This window comes from Tiliqua scincoides, chromosome 9 (genome assembly GCF_035046505.1).
Source record: "Tiliqua scincoides isolate rTilSci1 chromosome 9, rTilSci1.hap2, whole genome shotgun sequence".
Taxonomy (NCBI): domain Eukaryota; kingdom Metazoa; phylum Chordata; class Lepidosauria; order Squamata; family Scincidae; genus Tiliqua; species Tiliqua scincoides.
The window spans coordinates 20,529,747-20,543,516 of NC_089829.1; the positions used below are offsets into that span (position 1 = coordinate 20,529,747).

At 43.4% G+C, this 13,770-nt stretch overlaps 1 protein-coding gene across 5 annotated transcripts in view; it reads right to left on the bottom strand.

Annotated features, from left to right (window-relative positions):
• WDR59 (WD repeat domain 59) overlaps positions 1–13,770 on the bottom strand; it is a 63,838-nt gene that overhangs the window by 44,173 nt on the left and 5,895 nt on the right. For all 5 annotated transcript variants that reach the window (XR_010794900.1, XM_066637624.1, XM_066637623.1 and 2 more), the window contains exons 2-5: positions 8,765–8,814; positions 4,624–4,759; positions 2,499–2,584; positions 1,098–1,178 (exon numbers count right to left, since the gene is read on the bottom strand). Coding sequence is in view for 4 of the 5 variants with exons in the window: in XM_066637623.1 (XP_066493720.1) it covers positions 1,098–1,178; positions 2,499–2,584; positions 4,624–4,759; positions 8,765–8,814 (353 nt within the window). In the remaining variant the exon portion in view is untranslated. The remainder of the gene's footprint in view (positions 1–1,097; positions 1,179–2,498; positions 2,585–4,623; positions 4,760–8,764; positions 8,815–13,770) is intronic.

The following is a 13,770-nucleotide window of genomic DNA, read 5'->3' on the forward strand; positions in this document are numbered from 1 at the left end:
TAAAACAAACCCAGTCCATGAGAGAAGCCAAACCCCTAATTTTCTACATGATGCACATCTCTAGGCAAACCTTCTGTTTGAAAGAGAGCAAGAGTAGACCTGTGACTCAAGCACAGATGTGGCATATAGCCTTGTCCTGCTATTGCACCAGAGTGATCTTCTGATCAAGTCGTATCTGGAGAATTACAGAAGCCCCCCTATTTACAACACCATAAGGTCCAAGAGTCTGTTCATCAGCCATTTTGTTCTTAAGTACAGTAAAGCCCTCTTCTCTGTTGCTGCAGCTGTCAGTTTCACTCTGGATTCAGCCAGATTCATTTGGAGGCTGTAAATGCTGTCAGTTTCATTGAGGAGCTGCTTGAAATGCTCCTGAGTGGCTTCCATACTCAGCAGCATTGGCTGAAAACTAGAAGTAAGGGCTGGAAAGTATTCATTTGTAAGTTAAATGTTTGTAAGCAGGAGAGCTTCTGTACCTGCTTCTAGAGAAGACTAACTGGAAGAAAACAAGGGTAGAGCAGTAAATCATGCAGATGCACAGCAGGTAACCTTTGCTTTGGGACTTTTAACTTCTTGTGATATAGAGTTTTGGGAATTACTAATCTAGGTGGCTATCTGACCCTTTAGTCATGAATTCCTGCAAATCAAGCAACCGCATTCCACAGGCACAGAGCAGATGCTCAAAAAAAAAAAGATGCCCTCAGTTCAATAGCTGCAGGTTGATCAAGTTAGAGTCCAATCCTATGCATGCCTACTCAGAAGTATGCCCCATTATAGTCAGTGGGGCTTACTCATAGGAAAGTGTGGATAGGATTGTAGCCTTAATGAGATAAAGCATATGTTGGGCAGGAATGTATGCAATTCTCCCTTCTTGGCTGGGGTTCCTTGTCAACTGGACCGGAGGAAAATACTTTCTCAATATCAAGCATGGGCAAAACATATCCATTGAAACGTCATATGAGAAAATATGACTGGGGATGGCTTTACTCTGCCAAACCATCCTGCTCCAGTGGTAGCGCTCCCAGATGACCGTACAAGGATTTTTTTCCCAAAGGCATCTGGACAAGACTACCTTTTCCCAGGGGGGGTCCCACTCTTACTTGATATCCCAGATGTAGATGTACGTGTCAACCGAACTAGTAACTAGTAGATCTGGTTCAAACACTGCCCAGTCCAAGTCACTGGAAAAGGTAAAAACACAAAGAGGGAATAAAATGCCTCAGTAGGTGGTGATCACCTTGAAAGGCTTCGATCACAGTGGTGATCAAAGGTTCCATGCGGCTCCATGGAGGCTACAGGGCTCCATGCGGTAACCAACAACCAGCGTGTTTACTGTTGTGAACAGATGCAGCAATACAACAAATGCAGTAACAGAAACCTCTATCTTTCTCGACCCCTCCACCCAAGCCTTGATGATTTGATGGGCTTCATCAAGGATTTATTTACAAAAGACTGAGTCAGAAATCCTGACCTAGGTAAACAAAGCGTTATTGTTTAGGGGTTAAGCCACGCCTTCTTGTCTGACTATCTTGATCATTCATAGGCCACTATGGTTCTCTAGCTCAGTAGTTTCCAGACATTTTGGGGGGGGGGGGCATTCCTCTGAAGTTTGTCAGGTACTTTTCAATACCAAGATCTATAATGGTAGACAAACAATCCCAAAAAACAAGTGGGCTGCCACTTCTGATCTTTCCCTGCAATTCACAGACACAGAGGGGAGTTGAGCTGAGTACCACTTTCTTATGGTACATTCACAGGGATAAAATTGCAAGGCTCATCAATCCTGGGTGCGAACTGAGTCTGCTCCCAGAACACTCCAGACTCTGATGCAGTTCCTCACCAGCTAAACTGATGAAAAAAGCATACTCTGGAGGTAGAAAAGTTGAAGACCACTGCTCTAGGAAAGGGAGAGCTCCACCTTGAAGACAGAACCATCCTCATACTGTGACCTTCATCCTTATCAGAATGAGAAGGGAAAGCTGTTGAATCATGTTTAGTTTGAAGCAGCAGCATTTGTATAGCACTTTCCAAGTGCACCCAGCTCACTGGATGCAATATTTCAATGTGGTCAATCTTGAAAGGTATGCAAGTATTATCCCCATGTTGCAGATGGGGAAAACTGAGTCTGAGAATGGTTTGCCTACAGCCACCTACTGAGGCAATACCCGAACAGGGAAGTTCTCGTTTTTTACCACTACATTACACCAACTCTCATTGTCCAATTCACATCCTGAAATATGTCGGGTCAGTTGAGGATCAAGCTACTATTCTGGAATGCCTGTTCAGAGACACAGCCCTCTCCTCCCCAGTTGCTACAATAGCCACACTGGAATATACCCCAAGCAGGTTAGTGGGCAAACAGCCTTCTGAAAGCAGAAGTGACACGGTTGGCCCAAACTTCATCAGGTCACAGCTGAAATTCTCGACAACACAAGCCAGTGTGAAAGGGCCTGTTGGGGCCACGTGACGACACACTGCACTGAGGCTCCCCAGGGCTGTACCTGATCACACGTGTGTGCCCTTGTAAGGAAGTGCCAACTTCTCCGTTGCCATCTTTCCATTTATACAGGTCAACTCGCTGGTTGCTCTGAAACCAAAGAGAAGACATGGGAAGACTTAAGAAGGGCAACAGCTTCAGAACTGCTCCCAGGAATATGATCATTTCCCCCTCCTTCATCCAGTCCTTTAAAGTCAGACAGCAAGGCCTTGCTTCAAATCCTGTCAACAAGGGGGGCAAGTTCAGCAGCACCTCAGAGCAAGGCCTTCTCCAGCTGTTTGCCCTGAGGTGCCTGAATGCACCTCTTCAACATAGCACCTCCAAAGTACTGTGGGACCTCCGTATCCACAGAGGACCTGATCCAGCAACCCCTGCAGCTACCAAAATCCAAGGATAATGAAATCTGTGGAGGGGGGAGGCAGCGCCACTAAACTTACCTGGAGGCAGCATCTACCCCTCTGGAAGCTGTGTAAGGTCCCCTAGCCTCCTCAGAAGCCTTCCAAATGTGACTGGACACCACTTCCGTTCACACCGGTGACTTCCAGTAGCATCTGGGAGGCCCTCTGCAGCATGGGCTCGGCATCCATGGATGTTCAAATCCACAGATGCCAAGCCCATGGATAAGGAGGGTCCACTGAAGTCCAATGAATGGAGTATCCATACTGATAAGGTAAATATTGCTCCATTGTCCTAACTGTTGTCAGCAGCCACTTTCCATGAAGGAAGAAGTCTTGGGCAGATGCGTACAAGTAATCTCCTACTTAAGTACAAGTTAGGCTCTGGAGGTCTGTAGTTATTGGAAACATTAATCATTTTTTTTGTTTGTTTATGTGACATAAAATTGAGAACAACTTTCTGTAAAGGTTGTAAAACAACAAAGAAATATTTATTTCTATAAATAAATTATTTATAAAACAGATCATAATTCACTCTCTAGTAACTTTACTCTCTGTGGTAATCCTGCTTTGTTTATAGTGTAACATGCAAAATGTGCCATATAGCAGCTTATATGGGGGGGGGGGTGTCAATTTGTATTAAAGGTTGAGTCTTGTTATTCAGGAGGGTTCCATTATCAGAACTCACATAGTTGGCAAAAATCACATTGAAGCAAATTCATTTAAAAAAAATATCCCTTTGCTAGGTGATTTAAAAATAGCCTTGCTGACCTTTGTGATGTAAGGCAGAGTCATTAGGCAGACAATCCATCAATCAGTCTCTCTCCAGGTGCTTAGAAAGGCTTCACTCCAAGCCACTGACCCCTCCCTTCACCCAGAGTACAGTGCTGTGAAAAAATGCAAAGCAATTATCTTTCTTTCATGTGCTCAGGGGGAAGGGAGGGGTCACCTGCCTTGGAGTGAAGCTGCTCTAAGGGCCTGGAGAGAAAGTGATTGATGGATTGTCAGCCAGCTGCCCTCTCTTACATTAATGAGGCTATTGTTAAAACAACTTTTTTCCTTTAATTGAAAGGACCCTTCTCATCTTGTTGGTGGGTGAAAAATCCGTGGATAAGTAGGTTATACCTGAAGTTGCATTTTACAAGAAGTTACCATTTGCATTTGTATTAGTTGGAGAGGAACACAAGTACAGTCCTATTAAGTATTGCACTGGCTCTTGTTTACCCACAACTTCTGCTGCTCCATAATGCAATGTCTCTCTCACCAACCAGCACTGTTGTGCCTGAGTGAAAATGTCAAGAGTGGATGGACTGCATCTGCACAAAAGAGTGAGGTGGCTGTTCTTGAGAGGTCCTTAAGTCAGGGATCACCTGACTTAAGACAATTTCTGATGCTATGCTTCCCTGCCTATGTGTTACACATGAATATAGGGAGGTAAAGAGAAAAAAGCTGAAGATGCAGATCTTCATAATGTGGGAAAGGGTTAAAGACGTGTGAGACTTGCACCTTGCACAGTTTCCATTTCATCCTCACACTCCCAAGGACTGAATGAGGAGTCTGTGCAAGTTCATTGCAGAGTAAAAAGGTGTGATCTCTTTTGTGGCATAAGCACATGTAGTAGATTACCAAGATATTAATGATATCCTACAAGTTAGTGGGACACACACATTGCAGGGTCATGATCCAGTTCAGAAGGAAACACAAATGATAAGAACAGAACCCAAACACAATTACCGAAGCAGCAAAGTAGTGCGCATGGCTGTCATGTGGATTCCACTGCACAGCTCCAATGTCCCACTTGCTCTGACGGGAGATCTTTCGATGGCCTTCAGCTGGTGCATCTAGATTAACTATGTAGAGGAAGCGGCGCCTGCAAAATACACACAAATGACATCATCACACTGGAACCAACCTGTGCACTGCACCCTCGCCCAGAGCACAGAATGTAGCTGATCCATAAAAACTCTACCTTGTTTCTGAAGCCTTACAGGAATTAGAGAGATTGGAATGGGGGGATTACAAGCATTTATCAATATTACAGTATCGATTGCAGGCAGTGCATCTGCTGAGTGAGGGTTTTAGTGCTGGAAAGAAACAGGCTTGGGTAGGGGAACTGCAGCCTTTTGTGGGATCTCGGTCAGCAAGGACCAGGCCACCCGCTGTCAAGGGTGAAAGTCAGATTTTTGCTTTCAAATACAGCTCTCTACTTTTCCTGATGGGAATTAGTGACATCAGAACATCCCAGTGTGCCAGCTTCTGCTTCTCCCACTCCCTGGACTGAAAGAGGGAGTCAAAGCAGATGAGGAAGTGTGAAGGTGAACAGACCCAGAGCACTTCACCACTCTCCTCTTCTGCACACTTCCACTCCTTTTCTAATTTAGGGTTTGGGAAAAGAAGGAGCAGGGGAAGTGAATGGTCAGATGGAGGTGGGTGCCCCCACCACTCTTCCCCTTGATGTGGCTGCCTCGGTCAGCCTCACAGATGGGCTATCCCAAGTGGCAGCCACTCACTCAGATAAACATCCCCACCCCTAGTCATTAAACCTTGCTTCTGTCTGCCTAGGATTCTGTTTCTTGGTCACACTGTAGTGCAACAGAATGTTGGGTAATGCAAGGCCAAACTAGATGGTATGCAGAATGTATGATTGGGAGTTTGCACATTTATATTTACAAAAAAATGCAACTATATGAGATGCAGACTGTAGCAGAGGGTGTGCTTTAATTTATTTCCAGTGCCATGATCCCAATAACTCCCTTTTTCCTGGCAGGTGCTATTTGCCCTTGTAGGAAAGATTCCATTAGTGCAAACATGAGCTTTTTTGAACTGGGAGAGGGGAGTAGGCACATGTTCTGCATGAGGATTATGACAGGGCAAAGATATCACTGCAGTCTGGAGGTGGGCCCCACATGGCTGCAGATTATGGTTTCACACACACATGGGCCGGCAGGCACCAATTACACACACTTTGTATTATTTTGTTTGGCTCTATGATGGAACGCTGGGCACCAATTTTTAGACAGATTAGAGACACACAGATAGTACCACATTTGAAGCCTGCTCTGTCTATTTTCAGTCTTTTTCATCTCATGGCATACTGACAAGGTGTAAAAATTGTCAAGGCACACCAACGGTTTTTTGACAATTGACAAGGCATGGGGATCACATCCCCCAACGGCCCTATAATAAATGACATTCTCCCAAACTCCCGTAGCACACCTGTGGACATTTGTGGCACACCAATGTGCCACAGCACACTGGTTGAAAATCGCTGCTCTAAGAATTTCAAGGGTAGTATGGAGAGGGGAGCAAGCGGGCATTACTAATTTTATCTTCACATCCGTGGGAGGCTGCGAGCTAAGACAAGATTTGGAACTCCCAAGTCCAAGCTCCACATGTAACTGTGAGCCATAAACCACTGAAAGTTACAATGAAAGTGACAATTTAAAAGAGCCACCAAAGGAGACAGCTGGATGGCATTGACCTTGCTTTTCCAAAAAGCTGCAGCAGTGAAGTCTGATATGATGCTGCCTGGGCTAGGTTCATGCTGAACATGCCAGCTGGATGTAGCTGGCCTGGCTCACCTGGAGGAACTTGATGCAGGCACTGGCTGAGAGCAAACACAGCCATTGTTTAAGGTCACTGGATGCCATGTGGCATGTGACATTGCACCAGCAAGACTGCCAGAGAGAACAGCTGGGCACACCTGTGGGAGATGCCTCTCAAGATGCCTAACTATCACTGCAGAATGCCTCACTGGGAGGCAACTATAGACAGTGTTCCTCTGTAAGGCAGACTCAAGGTCTAGTTCTCACAAACAGCAAATGAGGGTATGACCACTTGTGCCTATAGCTGGGAACTGGTGTGCATGAATGCTCCTCTGTACAAACAAATACTCCGAACACTGAAAACAAGCATGTCAGAATGAAGAGTTCTAGCCCTAGTCATCTCCCTAGCACACTTGTTTTCTATATGCATGGGGGTGGTGGTCTTGGTGTGGAGGAGCTTTCAATCATGCGAAGTCCCACCTGCAGCCCAGAAACAGGTTTACAGTATTCCTATAGTTTTTGAGACCTAGATCACAACATGGACTTGCAGCCCAACAAGTGCCCAAGGATGGTTTCTTGGGTTTCTGTCTGACCACTAGGTGATTTTACCATGAAAAATTTTGTCCAGTAAATACTGCATCTAAATATGCTTTAACAAGGCAAAAGAAGATCTATTTACTACATATATGGGATACCCATTGTCATGCAGCCACAGTTGCCCTGAGATGACAAGCACTGGATTCCACCACCAAATGCAACAACATTCAAATGCAATGTTTGCCCCCAAGGTCACATGAATTTGTTAGTTCAGAAGGTAACATGAGAGCTGGGTTTAATTGTCTCTCTAGGAAAGCTGGCAAAGGGCATAAACAAAGCCCACAAGCGGAGTTAAATACCACATGACCGTAAGTTTGTAGCAAGGCAGCATGCACTTCTGTGCAATGATAATTCAAATTCTCCACTAAGAAAACTCAAACCTTGCAATTTGTACAATCTGAACAAACTTATTCTGCATCATTTATTTATGCAATTTTTGCCATTTAGCATCGTTTATTCTGATTTTGCCGCTCATGGAAAGAATAACTATGCAGGCCACTGTTGCATTGCTCCCAATCACATAAAATGATAACTGTCCCACTTCCCTGACTCTGGGCCCCACCACACACTTTCCAAACATCTCTCTGCAACCCCAAGGGATAGGAACTTGAAAGATTAGCTTCTCAAAACTCAAAGTCCTGCACACAAATCACTTTTTGTGGTACTTCTGCCTTCCTGTGGAATAAAGGCAAGTGCAGCCCTGCCCTATGGGCTAAGACCTCTGGAGAAAAGGCCAGAAAAGAACAGCAACCTCCTCCCCACAGTACCCAAAACATGGCTATGACACCCACTTGAGAAGCAAGCGGAACCAGACCAAATCCTGATCTCCCACCACATGCAGCAACAAAAGAATTGCATGGATGTGACTACTGTGGAAAGTAATGGCAGACTGCAATGAAAAGGAGCATGTGGATAAGACTTCAGAAAATACACACCCAAGGACATCAGATAATCGGATCAACAGAAGGAGGAGGTCACTGGCTGAACACTGCTAAATACATGCAAGATGAGATTAGGAGATTAGCGATAAGACAGAAAAAGGTTTCAAACAACAGTATGGAAGGGAGGCAAAGGGATGATGTGAAGGACCCAGAGGCACCACCAAAAGTCAACATCTCTTTATTCTGAGTCTGAGCATCGAGCCTGACTGAAAACAGATTTCCCCAAAGGCCTTTTTCTAGACATTCTCTACTCATATCCTAGATCTTTTAAAAAAGCATCCACTAGGGAAAAAATATGTGTAGACTTGGGACAGACAAAAGGAAGCATTTCTTCATGCAATGCATAATTGTTAACATATGGAATTCACTACCACAAGATGAGGTGGCTATCACCAGACTAGGCAGCTTTTTAAAAAGTATTAAGGTGTTATCAGGGGCAATGACAGTCATATTCTATCCCTCCACCTTCTAAGGCCTCTGAAGAGGAGGTTCTGGGGACAAATCACAGGGAGAGTTGCTGCTGTCTTCATGGCCTGCAGAAAAGGCATCTGATTGTCCTTATCCAAGACAACGTTCTAGGCAAGATGGACCCTTGCGTCAGATCCATCAGAAGTTCTTCTGAGGTTTAAGTGCTTAAACTCATGTGTCTAGCCCATTTGACCCACTGAAAACTTCCATGTTTTCGCTCCAGTCCTTGAAGAGGTGTCCATCTGCCTCCACATCCACTTCGAAGGACCAGCTGGCTGCTGCCGGCCGTAACTGCAATACCGTCCCAAAGATTGTGGCACTCACCCAGAAAGCACGGCGTACTGCCCAAGACAGTCCACGGACATCGCAGTTGCCTGCAAAATGAAAGAACGAAAGAGAAAAATGACCAGACCCCTTCCTTTCATTTCGTTTGTCAAACAATTTGTAATTGCGTTAATTTTATATTACATTGATATTTGTTAGCACCTACGTTCTTTTGAACTATTTACCTACTTCATGGAAGTTAATTGCAGGATAGTGGAAACGGACTCTCTGTGCCCTTACTTTAGCTAAAAGCTAAAACATTGGAAGGATAAGTGCATCCCTACTGTTACTTAGTGGACTGAGGACATTTCAATCTTACCAACGTTTGAACAAATAGCTTATTATAGAAAACTACTACCTATTTGGAAGCCTTTTTTAGATATATATGTGGAGAGTGCGTATTGCATGTGGTTTATAGATAGTATACTATATATTGATTTTTGTTTATTAATATTAATAATAAGCATTATGCTTATTAATAACTTTTTAAAAAGTATGTATTTCATTAACACTATGATTTTTCCCTTTTTCTGCATTTTTGCTGTTTCCTGATTTTTGTTTTCATTCACTAGTAAAGGAGAAAAGAAAAAAGTTTGCTTGCCAAGCATGACGCTGAGAAAATAATTTGCTTCCTTCCCCCCATGCCATCCAGAAAAAAATGCCAGGCTGGCAAATTTGGTTCAATCAAGAGATCTCCAGAGTCATTTCAAGAGGTTCAAAGTTATTGGTCAGAAAAAGCAATTGGGAGTTAAGGGAAAGAAATAATTTGGAAGTAGAAAAAAGAACAGCAACTCAGGCCCGCCAAACTACAATCCATTTTCACTAGAGTACTTAGATTTAAACTTGTTTACTCAGGGCATAATCCTAACCAGGTCTGCTCAGAAGTAAGTCCTGTTTTGTTCAATGGGGCTTACTCTCAGAAAAGTGTGGTTAGGATTGCAGCATCAGTGTGCTTACATTCAAGTATTCCGGTTTAAATACTTGCCAACTGCATCACCTCACTCTATCTATAAAAAGACAAGAGATGCAAGTCCCATTTAAGTGATGGTCATTGTACAATGCACTTATAGGCGCCAAGCTTAAAACATAACTGCTCAACATGATAGGAGACACATACTACAGTGACAGCAATTAGGAGAACATTAATCAACATTGAATAAACTCCTTCTGATAAATCAGCACATCTCTACAAGTGCTCAATGTTCACTAGCAAAATACTTGAGAAGCAGTCACGCTTTGGAAAGAAGGAGCCAGTGTGAGGTAGTTAATGGGGGTGTAGACCTGGACTGAGGAGAACTACCTCTTGGGGTTGTTGTGACATTCAAAAGGAATAACCCTCATGCAGGCTGCCCTGAGCAGCGTGAAAGACAGGCTGCGCAGGTGATAAACAAGATCGAGGCTAAACTATTAATCAATTAAGTGGTCCAATTCACTAACCAAAACCATTCGAAATCAGCTGAAAAAACATCCCCAATTAACAGGAATTCACGTTGTCAGAAAATGTTAAATATTTTTAATATGTCTTAACACCTGCAGAAGGCAGAAGACATCTTAGTAGAGGCATTCCCCCCTCCCTCTCATACACAGGAAGGAATGCCTCTTCTAAGATGAGGTCAGCTGACATGTCCACACACCACCTAAGAACAAAGAAAGGATGACTTGTTCTTCAAAACTAGATTCTTTTTTATTATTTTTACTTTTTCTTTAGTGTAATATCTTTCTGATAAATAATACTTTAAAATGACTGTTATATACTATGCAACAGCTGCATCTAAAAAACTCAATATTTTAAATACACTGTTCTAGTCATATGCAAATTTAAACAAACACTTCATTTAATGAATTAAGATGTCTTCAATTGGTTGACAGTCCTAAAAAACTGCCAAAATTTACTGGGAACCTCAGTATTACTTCCAGTGGAAAATAAGGGCTGTTTTGAAGAAGAGAAGCGGAGCCCTCCAGCGAACAGAACCACTGTAGGAATCCTGCCCTTTTGCTCCTTCAGAACACTAAACTTTTTTGGTATGTAGGTGAAAAGCCAATATTATTGATAAGATCTCAGACTTTGCTTTCCATAGCCCATGTTTGCTGCATCCCATTCCAGCCTCAGACAGCTGTTAATGAGATGGCAAGAGCCATTAACCAGCACTTCACCCTGGATAAGCTGCAGTGGATTCCCAGCACAGGAACAGTCAAGGAAACAGGGGATTTTGGGGTACTGTTCCCAGAGAAGCACAAACAGATGGCAGATGCTTGCACTGCAAACCTCCATAATTTCCTGGCCTCCTAAAAATGCTAGACATGCTGGCATACTGCACTGCTGTGAAATAAACAATCAGTCAGCCTTAGGAGGAAAGACAACACCATCAAAGCCAGCGCCTGATTAGAAGAGTATGTACACCACCTTCCAGCTTCCGATTGCTGGGCTTCCATCCTGTCCATGTGACCAACTAGGTCAGAAGATAAACACAACAGCTTGGGGGGGGGGGGGAGAAGAATGCTAAGATCTCAAGGTGGGAGGGAGAAATTCCAACATCAAAAAATGCCTCAAGCCCTGGCCTTCTGGGAAGGCTCTGTGAGCTCTAAAAATCTGCAAACAAGAGTCACCCCACCCTTTGACTGTGCCTTTCAGGTGGCTGCAACACTTCCATTACAAAGATAGCTGCAAGGAGATGTGCACTGCAATGCTTGCGACATGCAGGAGGAATTCAGGCTCCCAGCAACATGAAGCAGCTCACAAGCTCTGGTAAAATCATCAAGTTAGTTGCAAATCCCCCTCAAGCGAGCCACCCCCACAAGGCACAGGATTACATCTGTTGCTGCAGAGACCAAACAGATTTCGAAACAGGATTTAGCTTTTGGAAAGCAGAGATACGACTGTTAAAGGCTGTATAGCAGGGCCAGGCCTGACCAGAATGACCTGTCAAGCCCCAAAACAAGAAGCAGATAGGAGCACAGGCTACAATTCCTGAATTCCCAAAAAGGAACCCATACTCAGTACTGTACTGCTTATCCGCTTATGCATTCTTGCACTGCATTTGGACAAGCAGTCCACAAGATGAGTATTTTGTACATGCTCTCAAAGGGTTACTTGTCTATTTGCCCATGGCAAAGAAATTCTCTTCCAAGTGACTAGGCAAAGACAGCACCACAAAAAATAGCACTTCTCTCTTTCAGGCTATGAATTGTCAGTATGTGCAGACTGGTAACTATTCTGAATTTCTCTGAAAGCCTGATGTTCCATGTTTATTTTGTAACAAAAAGTCAATGTGGTGTAGTAGGCAGAATATTGGCCTTGGACCACTGAGAGCTGCATTCAAACCCAGGCATTCAAACACCATCCTCTGACTGTTCAACATTCTGTGCATCCTGTCATGGAGGTCATTAGAATATTGCACAGTCCCCAGGAAAGCTGCAAGCAAGCTAGGGTTTGAGAGCCCTTCTTCACCCCATGCCAACTTCAGCAGTGTGGACTGGCAGGTGGAGCAGATGACAGATTTAATATTTAGTACTAAAAAGCAGAACTTGGTCAACTGAGAAAACCTCCAAACTTGAAGTGTACCCCTACTTTTCAACTGTGCTACTGATGAAAGACACACAGTCCCTGTTTTCTGGTTACTATCACCAGTAACCACCTCCTCATATGATATATAACCCTATAGAGTAACATAATTAAAAGGTAAAATGTTTCTTGAAAAAACTGGGTTTGACTTGGCATACACAGCCTGGCAGATAAAAAGGTCAGAGATGGCATTCTAGCAAATTTTGAGACAATGCTAGATAACTAGGATTTACTATCTCTGGAAAGATAGCATGACATTCAGGGAAGGAAATCAATAACAGACAGAGACAGATGCTTGTGTAATTTCAGATTTAGTAGTGTCAAAAGACACTTTAAAACTATCTGCCCAGTTCCAGTAGGTTATAAACTTCTAATGGACAGTAACATGAAACCTCTAGAGAAAACGAGATTGGCATACATTAAGAAATTTGATGAAAAAATTCAACCTAAAAAGTGGAATAAAATACTACTTAAAATTAAACAAGTATCACTGAATATAATATGTTATGGTGCCAGAGCCTACTGGACACCTCAAAGATGTGTCCATTAGTGTGCAAGCAGGAAATCACGGTGGCAATCCTTTCAAGGCTAACACTTATCCGGGAGTAAATCCCAGTGAACTTTTAGTGGGACTTCTTAGCGGGATATGACAGGATTGCTCTGTAAATTATCCTTCAGTATACTGGAGATGATCTGACTGGAATGCAAATTATATTTATATGGTCAGATTGCAATTCTATAAACACCTAGGATTCCCAGTGAATTTAAAGAGATGTGCTTTTGAGTAAGCATGCATTGGCTTGTGCTGTAGCACCCTGTGAACTGATATATTCATTTTGGAGAGGTAACTGGATATATAAGTAGAAAGTAGAACTAGATCCAATGGGTACACACTGCAAGAGATGAGATTCCGATTGGACATCAACAAAAAATTCCTGATGGTAAGGGCAGTTCAGCAGTGGAACAGACTGCCAAGGAAGGTGGTGGATCCTTCCTCACTGGAGATCTTCAAGTAGAGACTCGACAAGCACCTGTGGGAGACATTCTAGGACGATTTCCTGCTATAGGCAGAGGGTTGGACTAGATCTCGGAAGCTAAGCAGTCATGCCTGGTTAGTACTTGGATGGGAGACCGCCTGGGAATACCGGGTGCTGTAGGCTTATACCATAGTCTTTCGAGACTGAAGGTTGCCAACCAATTGTAATTAACAAATTTGTAGTTCTGGCTCTGAAGAATGTAGTTCTCTAGCATTTGTGGGGGAGGGGGAGCTTTCAATTTAGAAACATTTAATTTAGTTGGGAAAAGATTCCCAGAAGAGTTTGAATTTTTTTTAAAGTTTCAATGAGAGGCCACAGCTCAGTGGCAGGACAACTGCTCTGCATATAGAAGATTCAAGTTTTTATAAGAACATAAGAGCCCTGCTGGATCAGGCTCAGGGCCCATC